General features: G+C 54.3%; 1 protein-coding gene across 1 annotated transcript in view; it reads right to left on the bottom strand.

The window, feature by feature from the left end:
* Positions 1 to 20628, bottom strand: part of Megf6 (multiple EGF like domains 6) — a 99793-nt gene that overhangs the window by 14797 nt on the left and 64368 nt on the right. The window contains exons 5-17 of the mRNA XM_059256303.1: positions 15634 to 15756; positions 8255 to 8380; positions 7046 to 7168; positions 6041 to 6163; positions 5739 to 5876; positions 4964 to 5083; positions 4283 to 4405; positions 3799 to 3966; positions 3395 to 3526; positions 2427 to 2555; positions 991 to 1119; positions 226 to 360; positions 5 to 139 (exon numbers count right to left, since the gene is read on the bottom strand). Coding sequence (XP_059112286.1) covers positions 5 to 139; positions 226 to 360; positions 991 to 1119; positions 2427 to 2555; positions 3395 to 3526; positions 3799 to 3966; positions 4283 to 4405; positions 4964 to 5083; positions 5739 to 5876; positions 6041 to 6163; positions 7046 to 7168; positions 8255 to 8380; positions 15634 to 15756 — 1704 coding nt within the window. The remainder of the gene's footprint in view (positions 1 to 4; positions 140 to 225; positions 361 to 990; positions 1120 to 2426; positions 2556 to 3394; positions 3527 to 3798; positions 3967 to 4282; positions 4406 to 4963; positions 5084 to 5738; positions 5877 to 6040; positions 6164 to 7045; positions 7169 to 8254; positions 8381 to 15633; positions 15757 to 20628) is intronic.

Here is a 20628-nt window from a genome sequence, read left to right as displayed (position 1 = left end):
TCACCTTGGCCACAGTCCTCCCCATGGTAGCCAGGAGGACACTGCGTGGGACACTCGCCACTCACAGGGTTACAGGCCACACCTGATGGGCAGGTGCAATGGTGTCTGCAGCCAGGCCCAAAGAAGCCTGGCTCACACTCTACAGAGTGAGAAGCAAGACAGAAGTGTGAGATAGAGGTGAGGTTCTCAGCAGCTCAGGGATCTCCCTCTCCCCCAGAGACTCACCTGACTGGCAGTGCTCCCCCTGGAAGCCAGGCTTGCAGGAGCAGCTGCCGTCCCTCGGGTTACAAGACCGCGTGTGTGACTGCTCACAGCGGCAATCCTCGGAACAGCCCGGCCCAAAGGCCCAGGGAGGGCAGGCTGCAGACAAAGCACCATAAGGGGCCTGCCCACTACACTAACCCCAGTCAGCCCGAGGCAGCAAGGGTGGCCCTGGCGGGCTTGCTGTAGCTGAGCCCCCTCCCAGAGCATTCTAGGAATGACCACATCTGCTCGTGGTCTGGAGACGTAGGGCTAAGAACCAGGGTCTACACAGCTGAAGAGCTGTCCCTGGATCATACTACTTTCTAAGCTGGGCCAATCCTAGCTTTCTCCTCTCAAGTAACTCCTTTACAAATGTCAAACACTACCTTCACCCTCTCTTTCTCTGCTAATCCACTGCCCCTTCCTTCCCTGAGTGTCTGTGCACCCAGAGATGGGGACTCTGCCAGGACCTAAGGAGTTGGCTTTGTTCCACAAGCCAAGATCAGCATCCCACAGTTTCTTGGGAAGTCTGACCCTGCTTCCTCCATTACCAGATGAGAGATAGGAGTGACAGTAGTCTAGGATCAGTGTACCAGAGGCCTGGAGACCAACACAGACTGATACAGACCCCAGCCGGTAACCTCAAGCCAACCCATCCACAGAGGCCATCAAAGTGCTCCCACACAGTGTGAGACTCAGCACAAGGCGAATGGTCCCAGTCACACATACAGACACAGCAGAACTCACCAAGATGGCAGAAGCGGCCATAGAGCCCTGGGTCACAGAGGCAGGCCCCGTAGAGGCGGTGGCACCGGCCCCGGTTAGCACAGTGGCATTTCTTACGACAATGTTTGCCGTAGAAGCCCTTGGGGCAGCCTGTAGGGAACAGTTCAGTGAGAACTGCAAAGAACAGTTGGCCTACCCACACATGGTTCTCAGGTGAGGAGACACTCAGAGGCCTAGTGCCCGGGACAAGGGACAGTGGCAGCCATGCCCGATGGGCACAAGCTGAGCCTTCCGGTGACACCTGTTGGTTGTCATGGCCAGTCCCTCAGAACCAGCAGTGAAGGAAGGAAGATGAACACACTCATCAGCACACACCTAGGGAGGTGCAAAATCTCTAAGTGCCCCAACTTATGGCCCACACAGAATGCTGAGCCCAACCTCTCTACCCGAAAGAGGTTGAAAGGCCTCATCTGGTCAGGACTACACCCAAGTCTGGAAGGCTGCCCTTCTCCAAATACCTCCCTCTTGTTCCATGTCCCTCCTACTGAAAGGGATATAGACAGTTGAAAATGAAACCCCAAAAGCTGCCATGTCCCAATCTCCAGGATCTTGAGATAAGACCACCCCGCAATGCCAAAGACCCCCAAATCCAATAACGAATGTCCTTAGCTTACAGGCAGGTGGCATTTGAGACAGAGAGAGGAAGGCAGCAAAGAGGTATGGTCATATAGGGTCACAGGCAGAGACTGGAAGAATGGAGCCACAAAGTAAGGGTCACCCAGGGCCTGGGAAATCAACACAAGGGCTCCATGAGGTCTCGACCCCTGAAAATCTGCCTGTCTGTCCCCAGAGGCCCCCTTTACTTTACCTGTACTGATACATTGCTGGGCAATCTGGTGGCCCTCCCCCAAGACCGCAGGAGAAAAGTCTCTGGGAAGTGATGTAAATTCAGATCCTATACCTGCCAAATGTCCCTAAGGCCACCTGGAGCCTGTCACACCTACGGCTCTTCCAGTCTCCTCTCACTCCAGCAGGAGCAATTAAAGTGGTAGAACTGAAATACTAGAGCCCCCCCCCCCCCAGAAGCTTATTCCCACAAACTAATTCCTCCACAGTGCTGTAGCTACAGCTAGATAAGGATGTCAAGCATAACCCCATGAAGCCTTTCTACAAATGATGAGAATCCCTTCTACAAATCCCAACTGGCTATCCCCAGCTCTGTTTGAACATTCCCAAAGGACTCACCACCTCCCCAGGGAATCCATTCCAAACATGTCTCCACCCATCAAACGGAGTCTCGACCTTCTATGTGTAAGTCCCAGGAAGTGAGCAACAAGGCAAAACTAATGTTCCCTCCCGGGAACATTAGTGAAGCCCTGGGGGCAGAGGGATAAGAGTCTGCACCAAGTTCCACATTGCTTCTCTTTCTCTAGACTTCCCAGAGGGGCTACACGCACCGTCCTCACAGTGGGTTCCACTGACACCCGGGGGACAGCGGCAGGCTCCTGACACCGGGTCACAGGTTCCACCGTTCTGACAGATGCAGGGAGAGCTACAATTCTTCCCAAAGGTGTCTGGAGGGCAAGCTACGGAGGGACAACAGGAACACCAGGATTACCAACAGCAGAACTCTACGATCCTTCTGGCATTAAAGGCATCAGTTTTAAACAACAGCCAATATGGTATTTGTGCCTCATGGCCCCAACCACACTCATGGCAGACATCACTAATCAATGACTACATCCTGATATCCAATGCCCTTTCAATCAGATGGCCCATTAAGATGATCCTCACAGTGTGAAGAAGAGTCTAATGCCTTTTGGGTCAGGGGGCTTTGGGAGATATAAGAAAGGCTCTGGACAGATCCATTTCCAGAGTGCTTCAGCTACTAAATTGTTGTGTATCCCTGAGCAAGGGTCTGCTCCCATCAGATGGTTTCATAGTCCCAGCTACCTGTACAAGAGAAGCCTGCCTACTAGCTCTCCTTCATAGACACCTCCGATAGTCTTAGATATCTATTGGCTTGTCATTGGATCCCTAGAGACTGACTAGGAGCACCATACACCCTGCTCTGCCAGTTCCCAGAATGTCTCACATCCTAGTACCACGCCTAGTACAAGGGCCGGGACAGTCAGTAGACTCTTATCAAAGGGAGGGGAGGGAAGGAATAATAAGGTGATGAATAGATGGGATGGATGGATGTACGGACAGATGGATTGGTACATGGGTGTGTGGAGAGATGGATAGATTGGTGAGTGCATAGATAGATGGATAGGTAGATAGATGGGGGGCGTGGCACATGGATGGACAGATGGGAGGGTGGACATACTCAGATTCTTCTCCCCAGAGCTAGGTAGAAGGAACCATACAGAACGGATGCTCACAACTCTTGGAGCTCACTGTCTACACCCCACCAGCTCCTCACTCTCATTGCAGATGATGCCCGTCCAGCCCTCTGGGCAGTCACAGCCATCCAGGCCTGGGAAGCATGTCCCTCCGTTCCTGCAGTCATCACAGGTCAGGCTGCAGTCATGGCCAAAGGTGTGGTCCAGGCAGACTGAGGGAAGATGGGGAGAGAGACTTCAGAGCTAGATCCCCTAGCCTCAGGCCCTTGGGCCAAAGAAGAGAGGACAAGGGACATCTTAGCCTCTAAGTTCCAAGGTGAGATATGGGAACCCCACCCTAGGAGCCAGGGGCCAGTTTAGCCCTGAATGAGCTGTACAAACTGTGAGGTGTGGACCCTCTTTGGGCCTCCCCAAATCGTAGGGCAGCACGGCCCAGGACTGCCAGCTGCCATGCCCAAGGGTTGAAGCCAAGCTCATGCCTCACCAAACTTCTCAGTGAGCGTGTGCTCCCCCCGCAACTCTGCCGCCTCCTCCTCAGCCCCATAGTCATCCTGGAACAGTTGTGGCAGCTCATCCCTCAGCACTGCAATGTGGGGCAGGGGCCGTACAAAGGGCAGCTGGCCATCCAGGTCCACTACGGACTCTTCTAGGGCTGGGGAAAGACACACAGGCCTCTCAGCCTTTGCTGCCCACATACTCTACTCAACACCACCACCACCTTAGGTCTCGGCTCTTCTCTCACCACATCAGTACAGAAACTGGATGCCCTAGACCCCCTGTAACACTGTGCCCTACCCAATGGATCACTTACCCAACCAACCTCCTTCCCTCAGCCTGCTGGCCCCACCCCTACCGCAGGAAACAGGACCACGTGGGGCCCACAGAGGTGATGGTAAGCCAGCTAGCATGCCAGACATGTGAACTACTTGGATCAGACACCCAGAAGGCAGTGCCTAGGGGAGGCTCACGGGTGCAGCCCCTCCGGTCCTCGTCCAACCGGAATCCAGCCTCACAGAAGCACTGGAAGGAGCCAGCCAGATTAGAGCAGTGATGCTCGCAGCCACTGTGACCAGAGGCACACTCGTCAACATCTGCAGACAAACAGGGTTGCTGGGGTCGTGCTCCCACGGTCAGCCCGGAGACCCCTGCCTATCCTGGCTGTACAGAGTCAAGTGCTCAAGCAGCTGGTAACCTCACCACCCCCCAAGCCGTGGTGCCTGCTCCAGTAGTCTTTCCACACAAGAATGAAGGGACAGTGGGCATGTGCGAGGGGAGTCATTTAAGGAACAGGCAGGAGCATGTCCCCAGCCCTATGAGGGGAGCCAATGACTATAGGCCAGAGGGCAGGAGGGAGGGAGGCGCAATGGTCTGTGTGTGATTTAACAAGTACATGACTGTATACAAGTGCATGCTTCTGGCTACCTGTGAGACTGGCTAGCTACATGTACAACTTGTGTGTGGTGTGCAAGAGATCATAGGCAAGTTTGTGTGGTCAGGATGGATTGTATGAGTGTGCATGAGCACACAGCAGGCACTTAATCAGCGTCCACAAGCAGAGCAGGAAGCAGGCCGACTGCATGCCCGCCTCCACGCTGACCCTGATATTTCTTCCCTCATCACCCAGCTGCTACTGAGTAGCATGTGCTCACCCTCACAACCACAGCCATCAGTGTTGAGCCGGTAGCCAGCATAGCAGCTGCACTCATACCCACCAGGGGTGTTGGCACACACTTGCTGGCAGCATGGAGAGTTGGCACAGTCGTCAATGTCTGTGGGGTATATACAGGAGCCTGTTGTCACCATGGACACACATATATCCTCCCACAATCCCACAACAACAAGCCATGCAACCCTGTGTACATGCCTATACACAATCCTACCTGACCACATGTGAACCTGCACACAATCACTTGCATACTACATACAATCATGCATACAGCCACAGAGCCTCACATACCTGGAAGAAATCATGCACATCTGCAGTTATTCACTCCTGCCCAAACTCACATTCTCACATACCTGTATCCAATTGTATATACCCACAACCACACACATGAACAGTTACATGGACATGATCTCTCTCTCTCTCTCTCTCTCTCTCACACACACACACACACACACACACACACAGAGAGAGAGAGAGAGAGAGAGAGAGAGAGAGAGAGAGAGAGAGAGAGCGCATATGCACACCCAATGGCTATAAGGGGCAGGCAGGGGAGAGCCCAGCAGGCCAAGGCAAGTGCTCAGAATTGAGTTGAGCTGCTGACTCTCATCAGCTCTCCTGCAGCTCCTGCTGAGCCCAGGCAGTCAGAGCAGCAGAGAGAGAAAACTTCCCAGTCACGGCACCAAACAAGCCCAAAACTGGGTGTAGCAGCGAGTCCTGGGGCTGCAGAGGCAGGGCACCCTGGAAGGACTAGCTCGCACCTATGCAGGTCTTCTGGTCTTCATCCAGCTCGTAACCATGAGGGCAGGTGCACAGGGGTCCGGTGCTAGTGTGACTGCAGCCATGTGAGCAGCCGCCATTGCCAGCCTCGCAGCTGTTCACAATCTCCATCTCAATCCCTGTGATGACATCAGACAGCCGGGATGTGGACAAGGTTCAGCCCTCCCTAACCAGCCCCTGAGCACCCACACCCAGAGCTGCCCAACGGAAACTGACTTTAGGGTCTTGGGGCACCACATTAGCACCCCAAGTCCCCCCAGTCCACTGCTCACTGACTGCTTACGGTAGCACTGCCGGCCATCAGCACCCAGCTCATAGCCTGTGTGGCACACGCATTTAAAGGATCCCTGAGTGTTGAGGCAGCCGTGAGCACACTGGGCCAGCCCCACGGCACATTCATCCACATCTGAAAAGAGAGACAGAGAAAGGGTCGTTAGAGGCTCTCAACAGTGGGAAAAGCGGTGGTGGCCCCACATCCCTGGGCACGTTAGCAGCTTCATAGCTTGGACGGCTTAGTGTAGATCACACTGTCCAATACCTGCCAGGCACACCCTGACAGATTCCTGGGGATGGAGTTCACACAAATTGTGTCTCATGTTGAGCCCAGAGGGGGTCTTTTCTGTTGTACCAGTAAAGACTTCCTAGTGCAGATGGGTATGTAACTATCCATGTTCCCTATCCTTCAGGCACCTGGGCTTCTGGCACGACATCTTGGGAGGCCACTGCCTCTCTGACAGCCCTAGGAGAACTGCACTCACTGTGAAGTCACTGGGCAATGGGCAGACTTCCCCCAAGGCTGCTCATCCCAGACCTACTATCTACAGAGAAGTCAGGACAGCACACAGCTAGGGATATAGTGAGCACAGACCTGGCCTTGCTGTACAACAGCAACCAGCAGGATGAAGGAAGGAATTCTGGAAACCAATGCCAAACTGTAGTCTATAATTAATGATGCATTTGACAACACTTGCCCTGAGGAAGCCCAGCACTGATTCACTGGGACACTTCCTGGGGTTTATCTGTGGTCCCTTGTCCCCTCCCTTGCTCTCCTCTCCTGGGTCCTAAGGATCAGGTACTAGGTGGGCACTACAGGATATGTGTTTAAAACAGAAACCTGAGTTCCCTCCCTTCTGCAGAAACATGACTGGGTTGTAGACAGCTCCTTCGGTCTGTTCCCCCCCCCCCCATAACCCCCATCAGGGAGAGGAGACTGAGTGGCACCCTAGATCACCCAAAGACCCACCCAGAAGGGTGCCTTAGGGATGCTGGGCTAGGTAAAGCATCCTACCTTCACAAGCCTTGCGGTCTGCAGCAAGCTGGTAACCTGTGTGGCAGCCACAGTGGGCAAGGCCTCGGAGCTCCTGGCATACGTGCATGCAACCACCATTGCCATCTGCACACGGGCTTCTCCCTGCACACCAGAGCCAGAGGGGTGGAGGCAAAGAGGAGAGATGGGGAAGGGGCACTGACAGATGCAGGATGCCTCCTCAGTACAGGAACCCTCTCTGCTCCAGCCTGTGCCGTGGTCCCCCACTTGTGGGTAGCTCTGAGTTCCCCCAAGAAGACTCCATAGCCAAGGCCAAGCTCTTGAGGCTCAATCAAAACACCAGAGTCAGTACCCCACCAATACCCACGACTTGTGAGTGTCACAGTTCTCAAGGAACGTGGACTATGGCAGAAAGCAAGGCCTCGCCAGAAGAGGGCCTTCCAGGAAGGAGGTGGCCAGCCCAGGTCAGCTCTAGCTGTGAGCCTTGCCTGCTCCTCCCAGAGTTCTTGCTTTGAGATAAGGTGTTGAAACTGACACCAGGGCTAGAAGCCCCAAATCCTTCTCCCCAGTTCTCTGACCCAAGGACCCCATGTGATCATCCGACCCTATGATCCTCCAGGGCCTTGTGCTCCTCCTCCACCCTGTGAGCCCCTCAGCCTTGTGAAACTCACCTGTGTATCCCTCAGCCCTATGACCCCGAGTTCCATAACAACACCCCTGGCTCTGTAACCCGTTCAGCCCTGTGTCCCCCCCAGCCCTAAGATCCCATACCCTTCCACCCACATGGCTGGCCTGGGCCCCCTCATGTCTACACTTACTTCCTACTCTGCTGGGGAGTCTCAGCACCTGCTCTGTCCCATTTCCACATCTGGAGGAGGGGCTCTGATCCTGCCCCACACACTCCTTTAGCAAAGTCCTTTTCTCATATGCAAGCAACCCAAAGTCCTGCACACTGATCTGGCTACCTCCTCTGCCCAAACCCCAGATGGACACCTAGGGATGAGGGGTACTGTCTCTATCCTGAACTTCCTGCCCTGAGGACATGCCATCCAATAGTGCTCACCATTCCTACACCTCAGGTCCACAACAGACCAGGCCTCTCTCCCTCCCACCACCAGGTTATCACTGCACCAGGCTCTTCCCTGGGTCCTGCCCCGCCCCCCCCCAACACACACACACACACACACACACACACACACACACACACACACACAGCTCCACAATACTTACGCACACAGCGCCTGCCATCCTCCTGCAGCTGGTACTGGGGCCGGCACTGACAGCGGTGCTGTGTCACTGTGAGCTGGACACACTGATGCTGGCAGCCACCATTTCCCAGAGTGCAAGAGCTGATGGCTAAGAACATGAAGAGCTTCGATCAGGCCAAGAAGGCAGAATCTCAATCTCACTTGAGAAGAACTGATAATGATGGCTTCCCACATGAACCCTCACCACTCAGGGGCTGGATACAAGGTAGATCAGTCCACCTGGACAGAAGTCCAGCATCCCCCCAGCACAAGACATACAACACCAGGAGGCTGTTGAGAAGCAGCTGGCTCATTTCCTGACAGCAGGCTAGGAGGCATGGTGAGATCCACCCTACCACCATGGTCCTCAGGCCAGGACAGAAGGGCAGGAATGGAGCCTCTATGAATGGCCACCTCAGCCTAAAGGCCTGGCTACCAGTTCCTGAGGGAAATCAGAGCGAATTCTTCCTACCCCAGGACAGGCCACACCTCACACCCTGTCAGAGTGTCCACTCTTCCCAGCAGCCATCGGTCATCAGAGAGACCATATCCCAGAGGGCAGTACCCTGTCCTTTCTGGTTGAACTGCTGCAGGGCATGGAAGAGAGACTCTGCCTGGCCTGGTGGTGCCTGCGTACTCTACGGAAGAAATCAGTTGTCCCCCCAGCTGGCCTGTGGATATGGGGAAGATGCTTTTCATGGCAAGGCAGACAGGATGGACACTGAGCTTCACCAGCAATAGCAGCCAGCTCCTGGCATGGATTTGGTTACAATCGAGTCTCTGGCAACGGCCTTGTGGTTAAAGGAAGTTAGCCCTGAACTCTGGAGGGAAGCCACAAGAATGCTGGCCAGGGAGGTAAGGCTGTCTGCCTAAAAGCCAGTGCTCAGAGCTGTGTCAGCAAACCTAAGAGTCATTACTAAAGCACTCTGGGGGCCAGGCTGTACCCTAAGATGCTGCCTGGATATGGGAACACTGTCAACTTTAAGCAGTACTGTCTGTGGCTCAGTTTGGAGAAGTGGTTAATTACTGCCTAGGAATGGGGGATTAGTACCACCGAGGACGGCACTGCAAGGCCTGGGTGCTGGCAGCGGCATGGGTCTTGTGAGCTGCCTCAGGGCTCTCAGAAGGCTGGGCTTCCTTCAAAGCAAGCTTGCTTAAAGGCCACATGGCTCATGAAACAGGTCTCTCCTCACGTGAAGCACACCCAGAAGAGCACGAGAAAGCCCCCTTCTCTGGGGCAAAGCCAGCCGTGGGGAAGCAGTGACCAAACTCCTGGCCACCCAGGGCCCCCAGCATATGCATCAAGGGAGAAGCTATAGCAATTTCCTACAGAACTGAGGAAAGCCTGCCAACCTGAAGCCTTCCCCAGCTCTGCTCTGACCCCTACATTGGATGGAAGCCATGCTGATCCCAGGCCTGGCTGGCCTCACCTGAGTCAGCTATTCAGATACCAGCTCTCCCTCCAGAGGCGTCTGGGCACCCATGCACATGGCCTCAGCTGGCCCCACATTCCTGGGGGCTCTGTTTACTTGTGCTCACCACACCAACTGCATCCCTACTCAGGACATGTAATAGAAACCAGAAGTCCATTCTGGCAGGACCAGGCAGGCACAGAGGGGCACGATGTCTCGGTACCTCGGCAGGAAGCACCACCAACCAGGAGGGAAGGTATTTCATCTCCAATCTGGTCATGAGCAAAGCAGCCCATGAATGAGTCCACCATGGGCTGGCATTAAAGACCTGAAATTTCAGTGTAGCCTCACACCCTCAGAATCATCCCTGTCCTCTGCTCCACAGAACTGTGACTCCACACAGATGCTCCCAAGCTGTGCACACCAGGGAGACAGGCCAGCATCACCCAGCACATCCTTTGTGGATTCCTGGAAATCTGAGCCAGACAGATTGTCTTTTCTCTGTGCTGGGCTGCACAACTCCGGGAATGGCCAGGGTCTGTGTGCCTGGGCCTCAGGGCTGGTGGAGACATCTCCAGGCCCCTCAAGTTACTGAGGCCCAGCTGTAGGACACTCACTCTGGGGACTTCTGCCAGGGCCAAGGCCAGAAGCTCACATCTGGTTATGGTTCTAGAAATCAGGCCTGAGGTCAGACATGAACAAAGCTGAGAGACCTTTGGAGCAGAGGTCAGGGACTGGCCTCCCTGCAGGCAGTACAAACTCACAAGCAAGCACCTCAGCCAGGGTGGTGACACACACACTTGGAATCACAGTTCTGGGGATAGAAGCAGGAGGGTTAGGAATACCAGGCCAGCCTAGGCAACAGGGATGGATAGGTCTGGCTCCACAACACACCCCATTTTCCACTTCACCCCAACTCAGCAGGGGTCTGTGATCCGTGTATAATCCTGCAGGACCCAATAGTCCTGCCCCCTAGCCCATCCTACAATTTCCAAGGTCTCACATAGGTCTCTGCCCACTTCCAGATCAGACACAAGTGACTATAGTTGGGTGACACTCTATATTAGAGTCTTCATGTATGTGTGTGTCCCTGCACCCCAACTCACAAGCCGAAGCCCTCCGATATGACAATGTTCAGACTTTCTGCTTTAACTAAGGTCAGGAGTGGTCACACAGAGGGGCTCTGATTTCATTAGGGACCAGAAAGGCTGGCACTTTGCTTTTGGACTTACAGCTATGTGAAAAATAAAACCCTGTTGCTTAAGCCCGTGTGGTGTTTTGTCAGGGCAGCAGCACTGACCAATTGGCAAATCCAAGAGTTTGGAATTCCAACCTAGCGGGGCTGTGACTCCACTCACAACCAGCAGGAGTCACACTACTCAGGGTGGGGTGTGAGATGCAAAGCTCAGAGGAAGGAGCGGGTTTTGTGGAGGAAGAGCCTGGACCTCATAGAAAATACATTTCCTACAAGACAGAGGGCTACTTGTGCCAACCTGTACAACATTCTTGGATGGATGACACCCCCAAAAGGGCACTAGCCTGGTCTCAGAAGGCAGCACCTGTATTATAGGAACACTTAGGTCCTAAGCCATGGCCTCAGAGCCTCGGAGCATGAGTACCATGCAGTTGGCAGCATGTGGGGTGGGGGGATGGGACGGGTACACCGGGTCTTGGGGTGGCTCTAGGCTCCAGCCTCTAGCCCCTAAACTCATCAGCACGGACTATACAAGAACCAGGTCTGCCTACCATCAGCCAAGCCGTCAGCTGCTTTTATGCAGCCCTCAGACCAGCTCGGTGGTTTGAGGCTAGCTGGAGGGTGGTGTCACAGGGTTATCGCTGTTGTCCTTAAACTGGTGTGGCTTCTGGGTGCTGAGAGCCCCCACCATGTATGGTCAGTGGCCAGAGCAGTCTGTCCTGTCCTAGGAAGCTCTTTGACGGGGCAGGAACAGATGGCAGCACAGAGGGACTCATCACACCATGCATACATGCATACATACATGCATACATACATACATACATACATACATACATACATACATACATACAGGCAACGTCTGGGCTCACAGCTCACATCTTTCACACCACACCCTCAACCCTGGGCAGGTTTCTACTGCCAAGCCTTAGCGCCCAGCTGCATCCTCACAAGAACTGCCCAGCTTCCTTCCTCCAGAGCACTTACCAAAGTATCTGGTGAGTTACTAGAAGGCAGATATGTCCTGTAAGGAGGACTACTCCACCACAGAGCCAGTGTTGGGCCTTGGTGACACTGCAGCCGACCCAGGGACAGCAGGACTGGGCCCCTCCCACCCTCCCCACCCCCACTTCAAGCCAGCATTGCCACACTCACCAACCCTGCCCCTGTGCATGCCATCTCCCTGCATGTCCAGTGTGACTGCCTAACTGTTCCCGCTGGGTTCTGTACCCAGCTCAGGGCTTGTGCCCTCTTCCCTGGCAGCTCTGGGTTGGGACGAGACACCTAGTATGGCCTGCTGAACCTCGGTACCCTTTCTTCATCTCAGCCTGCTCCCCCAAGGCCAAGCAGAAGCAGTCCCTGCCCCGTGAAGAGCCCAGGGTGGGGTCGTGAGACAGAGAAAGAGACTGACCACAGCAGCTGCTCTCTTCCCACCTCTCCCACTGGCTCCACTCAGGCCAGACTTCCTCAGGCTTCTCAAGGCTGGGAAGCTGACCCCTTGTGCAACTGTAACCCCTGCCAGGTTTGGGAAGGACTGGGAAACATGGGCAGAGCTGCATCTGCGGCTCCATGGGGATGAGTTTTGCAGAAGAGCCTCTCAGTCTGCACATTTGAGCTGCCTGTGGCTTTGGCCCCAGACCCAGGATGCTGCCAGCAGCAGCCTCCAGGTCCCAAAAAACCTTCCTTGAGGCATCTCCTTCAGGAAGGAGCCTTGGGGGCCGACTGGGGCTTGTAAAGCCCTTTACTGTCCTGATGCCTGGGGAGAGAAGGTTCTGCCAACGCCGCAGATACACACAGGCAGGGACAGGCCCAGAGCAGGGCTGGGTAGCCTTCCTCTAGTTCTGTGCACACTAGGATCCATGTAACTCTGCAGTGGGACCACCACGGGCGTGTGTTGGCAGCAGAGCCCTCTCCAAGGGTGTCCATCCTGAGCCAACAGGTGTGAGATGAAGAAGGGAGAGGCCACCTGTGCCCCGGGGCTAAGCCAGTGACAACCACAGTCCCTCAGACTGGCCCCATTTGTCCTTCAACCCAGAGGACACAAGGAAACAGCCATATACAAGGCCAGAGCCTAGGTCATATTAAAAGCTACTGGATAGGCATGTGCTACTCAGAGCACCCCAGCCACAGGGAGGAGGAGGGCTCCCCTTGCAGTGTTATGACACCCTGGGGCTATTCCACTCTGGAGCTCTGCAAAATGTCACGGGAAAGTAGGAATGACAGTCCTGGACCCTCAGCCAAACCACCATCCTGGGCAGGCCCTACTTTCCATGGCCAGGGAAAGAAGGAGCTGGACCTGGCCCAAGCACAGAAAGCTAGAAAGGCCCCAGGCCTGGCTGTACCCCTCCCCGAAACCCTCCCCGAGTCATCACCCCAGAAATGAGACAGAGGACAGAGCACCCCAGGAGTACATCCAAGCCATGGGTGGGGCCCCTTTGTTCCTGTTGGAGTGGTAGCCAGGACAGGAGACATGTTCTTACTATAGTGGGTTGACGGCAAAGCCCTTCTTAAAATATACATTTTTAAGAGCAGGGGAAGGCTCAGTGGTTAAAAGCACTGGCTGCTCTTACAGAGGACCTGGATTTGGTTCCCAGCATCCAAATGGCAGTGCACAACCATCTGTTAACTCCAGGTCCAGGGGATCCAACCCCCTCTTCTGGCTTTGACAGGCACCAGACACACGCATAGTGTACAGACATACATACAGGCAAACAAATACTCATGCACATAATAAAAACAAAATTTAAAAAGAGAATGGAAATGGAACTCTTTCTGTGTTTTATTACTATGCTTAGACCATTTGGAGCAGGGTGTGGTGGCACATGCCTATAATCCTGATGCTTGGGAGACAAAAGCTTGAGGAACGGAAGTTTAGTGCAGCTTTGGCTACACAGTAAGCTCAAGCCAGTCTTAGCTACATGAGACCTTGGGAGAGAAGGGGGAGAGGGAGAGAGAGAGAGAGAGAGAGAGAGAGAGAGAGAGAGAGAGAGAGAGAATATGAATATACCAGTGGCAGAACTTATACATTCCCTATCCTGGTCTACTTGACCTTGGAGGTGAGTATGTGGCATGGCCTGTGTTGGATCCTCCATAGAGCCCAGGAGAGAGAGAGAGGGAGGGAGAGAGAGAGAGAGAGAGAGAGAGAGAGAGAGAGAGGGAGGGAGGGAGAGAGAATCTGAGGTCACTGCTCTGCGTGTCCGACCAATGTCCAGCAAGACAACTGTCAGGTGGGAGGGGTCAGAAGCCCCGAGAACCCACCCACTTACAGTGTTGCGGGGACAGCCACCAGAGCAATGTAGACAATTCACAATAAACACATGCCATGAGTCCATCCTTCTGGGGCCCCACAAGGGCAGAGTCTAGCATGTCTGTCTCCAGCATAGCAATGGGTGGTGTGAGCCCAGGACCAGGGCAGGGTAAAAGGGATCCCTCCTGAGCTTCCTGAGGCCAGCAGCTTAAGGCTCCTCTGAGCAGTACCACCGGTCACTCTGGGCCTAAGAAGCATCCCTGCTGTCTGACTGTTAATGATACATCCCGTCCTGGCCCTCTACCATTGCAGAGCATCTCAGTGAGGGCCACTATCAATGGAGAGTGAGGAGAAACACAAGGGAATGAGTGTCCTAGTCCTGAAGCCAACAGGGAGCCCGCAGCAGGGGTCACCCCTCACACCAATCTCCAGCGTCACCTTCCTTTAAAGAGCATCCCACCTGACAAGGGTGCCCAAGACTAAAGAGCCCAAGCCACAGACTCCCAGAAAGGCCAGCAGGCAGTCGCTGGGCTCCGCTATCACAGCTACCCTGGAACACATGGCAACATTCCTACATCTGCTTCTACTTCTCACTCGGGCAGCTGCCTGGCTCCTGCAGCAGAGCGGACAAAGGCTGGGACATGTGTGTACGGGGTGCAACCCCCCAGGGCTGGCACATTGCCAGCCATATAGCAGCCAAGGCCAGGCTGCTCAGAACTGGCCCAAACTGTCTGGATCTCCAAAGTAGAAGGTAGGGGTACCTTCCCCCAAGAACAACATAGAAGCAGAGATGGGATCAACAGAGTCTCCAGGGTGCACTATGAAGTGGACGGCTGCTAACTGTTCTTACCAGCTTCCTCTGCCTGACCCTGGATGTCTCTTTAGCTGAGCTGCCAGAGGCTCTGTGTTCTCAGGAGACCACTAAACCCTTCCCTCATAGCAGAAATCCTACAGACAGCCAGGGGCCAGGGGCCCATTTTCTGATTCCCCCTTGCCGTTCTTGCAGCTCACATCCTCAGGCTTCCAGAGAAGTCCTGTTCTGCAGACCAAGAAATGCTTTCTGTTGACAGGGCCAAGGCTCAGCCTGCCTCCCTACCACCCAAGAGCAGCCCGAGGAGTCTCCCACCCCATGTCTTGGTGGCAGCCCAGCTAGGCCTGGGTCCCTGTTGATTGATCAACCCCTGCAGATGGTCTCAATCTCTCAACAAGACTCAGCAGAGTTGCAGAGCATACACAGGCTGGGGACACAGGGACCTGCATGAGCAGAGACCTGGAATGCACTTTTTTACCCATCCAAACCTCAGCCTCCTTACCTGAGCGGGGAGGGAGCAGCACCACCCTGCAGGGTGTGTTCAGGACTCCCAGGCAGCCATACTCCACAGGAAGAAGCTGCTGAGTGCATAGTCCAATGCCAGCCCACTCAGGCTTCCCTCAGCCCCTTCCCAGCCCTGAGTACACTCTGGAGAGTGAGGGTCATCAGAGGCTCAGAGCCCAAAGAAGGGGACACTTACCTAGGCAGGTTCTGCCGTCTGTGTGGAGCCGGAAGCCAGGTTTGCACTCACAGAGGTAAGAGCCAGGGGTATTCACACACCTATGCTGGCAACCACCATTGTGTGCACGACACTCGTCCACATCTAGGTAGAGAGAGTGGAGTTACTGGCTAGGCACATGCCAGGCCAGGCCCATTGCACTAAACAGATGGAAGCATAAACCCAAGACCTTGTCAGACCACATCTATTTCCCGCACAACCCCAGACAGAGGCAGTGCCCATCCTACATGGCTGGCATGACCTAATGGGAAGAGCTACCAAATGGAAATTCAGCATGGGCCATTGTCTCTTCCTATCAGGTGCACACGACCCCAAGGGTAGGACCAGCCCAGGAGTCCAGAAGGAGACAATGAGGGCTCTCAAGGGGAGATTCAGGGTGAAGGACAGACTCAAGGCATGGACAGTGGTACCCCCCCCTCTGTTCACACAGCACCTCCTTTCTCTTTCTCAGTGCTTCCTAAGACCTGTCGGCTGCGAGTGTGACCCTCATTCCGTGATGCCCCTTCCAGGAGGTTTTCTGGAATTTGTATGGTGAGTGCCACCAGGTACCTCGGGGCAACAATGGGGATGTGGTGAAGAGCCAATTGGCTGGCTGGCAAGGGGCTCACCTGGAGCCACAAGAGGGTGCCCTGCTCTGTGTACCTGTCACAAGAGGCAGGGAAACAAAGCCACAAGCCCCTGCTTCTGTTCCACAAAGCCACTGTCATATGAGTCCTTGGCTTGAAAACAAAGGCTTGATGGTGCTAATGAGGACCCAAAATACTTCGAGAGACAGAAGAGCCAGGGCACGATAAGGATTTCAGGCCCCACGTTAGAAGAGTTAGGGTGACAACATCCATTTCATGGGGTCCAGAGAGGAGTGGTTCCTGATCTCAAATCCCTAGAAGGTCATAGAAGCACACACAGCTCAGCTGACATACGTGCCAGGGACCTTCTCAGCCAGCGGGTCTGAGACAAAAACCCTATCTACACAGTCTGGGCATTCCTGGACACCACCCCTGACCCCCAACACTGTGGGTAAGGTGAACAAGCTATAAGAGCAATGGACTCTCAGCCATTCTCAGAACCCTGCAAGGGGATCTCAGTTCTCCCAGGCCATTCAGAGGGGAACGGTCAGTCTGCACAGCTGCATGCTCCTCAGAAGCCTGGGAGCCCTGCTGACCACAGACTCTCAAGCAGAAAGCAGTCTGTAAAGGAACCCTGGGCACAAGGCAGTCGTTTCTCAACAGGACCCCACTGCTAGCCCTCCATACACAGGTGTGACAGCATGGGTCTCCCTGATCACACATACCTCCCAGTTCTCCACAGTCATTTTAGACAGGGACAGTTACTCTAGCCTCCTTCTGTGTGCAACCAACTCCCTACAAGGGTCCCAGATCACTCCTATGAGACATCAGGCAGGGATAGGGGCTTTATCATTGTCCCAAGTGCCTTTTAGGAGGGACTAGCATAATAACTCCAGCTTCAATGTCTTCCTACCTTTAAGGTGCTTCCTGGAAATGGAGGACCTACTACCGTGGGAGTGCCAGTTTATAACGGAGCAGGGGCTGAATCTCTCAGCACCCCCAGCACTGCCATCCTCTAGAACCCAAATCTAGACACAGCGGGTCCATCGCAGACTGAAGGGTTTTTCCCCAACACATCCCTTCAGCCCTGGCAGCCAAGCTTCTTCTGAACCGAGACAAACCCCTTTTACAGAAATAACTGACATTCTGAAAGCAGGGCAGGACCCTGCTTGCTTCATCCCAAAGTGGGCCACAGGGCGGCAGCACAGAGCAGTTCTCAAACAGTTTGGAGGGCCTCTGAGGTGCTGAACCTACAAGTAGAGCTTTAGCTATGACCTGAGGAGCCACAGGCTCAACAGTCCTTAAAGTTAGCATGGTAGGCTAGATAATGTCCCTAAAGATGCTCACATCCCCATTCTCATGACACCATTCAGCAAAATGGAAACTGAAGACAGGACTGCACAGAGGACATTGACTTGGGAAGAGTCCTGCATTATCTGGACAAACACAAGGCCACCACAAGGCTTACAAGGGAATGGGAGGGTCAAAGAGAGCAAGGAGGTGGGGGTGGACAGGCCTGTCACGTCAGCACTGAGTCCAGGCCTCTGTGCACCAGGAGGGAGAAGACACAGGTTCTCCCAGGTTTGCTTGATGCTCACATCTCAATTCTAGCCTTTTTGGGACTCCCACCTCCACCACTACCAGGTAATTGTCGAGTTTTATTGTTTTTGTTTGAGATAGGTCTCATATAGCCAAGGCCAGCCTCAAACTCACTATGTAGCCAAGGATAGTCCTGAACTTCTAACCCCTGCCTCCACCTCTTGAGTGCTGGGATTACAGACACAGGCCACTACATCTAGTTTTTAATGCAGCACTGAGAATGGAACCCATGGTTTTGTGCATGTCAGGCAAAACTCTAACAACTGAGTTACACCCCAGCCTGCGTCTGTATTGTTTTAGGGTACCAAGTGGAAATTGAACTTAAAGAGTGGTCATGAGAAAAAAAATACAGAGTACAGATAAATCTATTGTGTGACTCAGGTCACATGAGCTGCTACTCCATAAGCCCACAGTTTCTAGCCTGGCCTCCTGACCCAGCAGTACTTGCTGGAGGTCATCTTCATGGCCAGGCTCACAAGAGCTATCTGTGTCCTGGCATGCTCAGAGGCTAGGTTCCCTGGAATTTCCTCATCCCACAAGCCCGTGCCCCAGGAATGTGCTACAACTTCCACACAGAGACAGTGCAGCTGAGGTCACACTGAGCCTGCAGTGGGACCATCCTGAGAGTTCCAAAGAGCAGAGCTCCCAAAAAAATAGTAGGGATAGCTGGGATGCCACTATAGCACAGACACCCTCCTACTGGCCCAACAAGAATGGCCCTGAGCAGAGCGTGCACCCTAACATGACCTGAGAGTCAGAATGGGACCTGCTTGCTCAAGGGGCTATGTCTGGTAGCAGGCAAACCCAAGAGTACCAGGGAAGGGTCATCCAGCTGGGGGAACTGGAAAAGTCATTTTAAGTAGTTCTGCCCCCATCTGCTGTGACCAGTGACTGGGGACTTGGCAGCCTCGTGACAGGATCTGCGGCACATGGCAACATCGCTGTGCCAACCTGGGCCAGTTCCCTTGGGAGCTGGGTAAGCCTGTAAGTACCTGCTAAGCTGAGGCCAGTGGTGCCGCAGGGAGGCACTAAAAATGCCATCAGGAGAGACCAGGGGCACCAATCTGTACCCAACCCACCAGCTCCTCGCCCAACAACATACAACAGTCAAGGCTAGCCAGCCACCAAATGTTGCCTCTGTGGAAACCACCTCAGAGCTTTCTCAAGCATCACTGTGGCTTCCAGGAAACACAGAGACCTCTGGGACCTTGCCAGCAAGCCCACTCTGCCAGGCACCAGATGAGAGTTTCCTGTTGCTACACACAAGACACCAGGTTCTCACTCTTGAAAACCATACTCCACGAGATTTCTTCTCCTGCTGCCCTTGTAAAAGCCTCAGAGCAGGCACTGGGCTCCAAGTTCCCCAAAGCCTGGCATGCCCAACTGAGACCTCCTGATGCTACACAGGCTCCCAAGTGCCACTCACAAGGCAGTGACATACCAGCCTCACCACTGAGCAAGAGGTCAGCTCAGGGTTGGAGGCTTTAGGACCCTCGGGAGTTGAGGGACACAGCAGAGAAGACAAGCAGCATCTGATTATGCCCCGGTGTCTTTCAGGCACGGAGGAGTGAGACTCACCCCAGGGACATCTCGAGTCTAGGAGGGCTTGATAGGGAGCACCAGAGGCCCTTGCCTCCCCCTGGGGTGCGAGCGATGAGTCACTTGAGAGCTGAATACACCACAGCCTCTAGTCACATTCCTGAGGGTGCCCAGCTCCAAGCTCTGCACAGCCACGCAGAGGGAGGCTGGCTCAGAGGCATCAAATCCTAGCTTCCAGGGTGAACTAGAATAAAAGGATCCTAATACCCATGGCTGCTGGAGTCTGGAGCCCAGAGCCTCTAAGTGACCCTGCTGGCTGGGACCGAGAGCCTTGTGGGTCAAAATGACAGCACCTGCCACACTCACACAGGCCACCCCAAAATGTTCCTAAGCATCTCCCTTCTCGCCTGACTCCAGAGTGGCTGACACAGAGGAGGGGGACATAGAAAACTTAGTGCAAGAAGCGAGGAGTGCTGGCCTCCTCCAGTCAAGTGACCTCCCTGCTGTTACAGGATGGAAGGTCTGATTGCTCAGGACACATTTGGGTCCTGTCTCAGCACCAGTGACCACCTGTTGGACCCTTCCAGGTCTGGTTCCCCCTGTGCTCACTGTCTGACATAAACTTTGAAAAAAAAGAAATGGAGGGCTGACAGCAAGTTAAGATCACTTGCTGCTCATCCAGAGGATTTCCTTCCCAGAACCCACATGGGGCTCACAACTGTCTGTAAGTCCAGTTCCAGGGGATCCAACGCCCTCTTCTGGCCTCTGAGGTCACTGCGTGCACATAGTATACATACATACATGCAGACAAAACACCCGTGCACATCAAACAAAAAATATATATATAAAAGACAGAGAAAGAAACAAAGGGAGCATGCTAGGGAGGGGCATCCTGACCCCACCCACTCCTGTTCCCGGGGTGCCCACCTGGCCTCTGGTCACCGGTGCTCACAGGGTAGCCGGCCTGGCTCAGGTGGCATGGGTAGCAGTTCCTCCACAGATAGCGGTAGTGAGTGCCAGTGACACTCACTAGGCTGCCCAGGAGCCCAAGGCACCAGAGCACAGCCAGCCCTCCCCAGCCCCGGGATGCCTCCATGCCGGGTCTGTGGAGTGGTGGGTGGCCTGGGCTCAGGGATCTTGCTCAGTGCTCACAGATCAGGGCTCCAGCTCCAGGCTCCAGTGCACACCCAGCCCAGACACAGACAGTCGAATACACTCCAACTCTGAGGCACTAGGGCTGTGCGGCAGCAGG

This window comes from Peromyscus eremicus, chromosome 2, assembly GCF_949786415.1.
Source record: "Peromyscus eremicus chromosome 2, PerEre_H2_v1, whole genome shotgun sequence".
In the NCBI taxonomy this organism is placed as follows: Eukaryota; Metazoa; Chordata; class Mammalia; order Rodentia; family Cricetidae; genus Peromyscus; species Peromyscus eremicus.
This window is presented reverse-complemented; position numbering and strand designations above follow the sequence as displayed.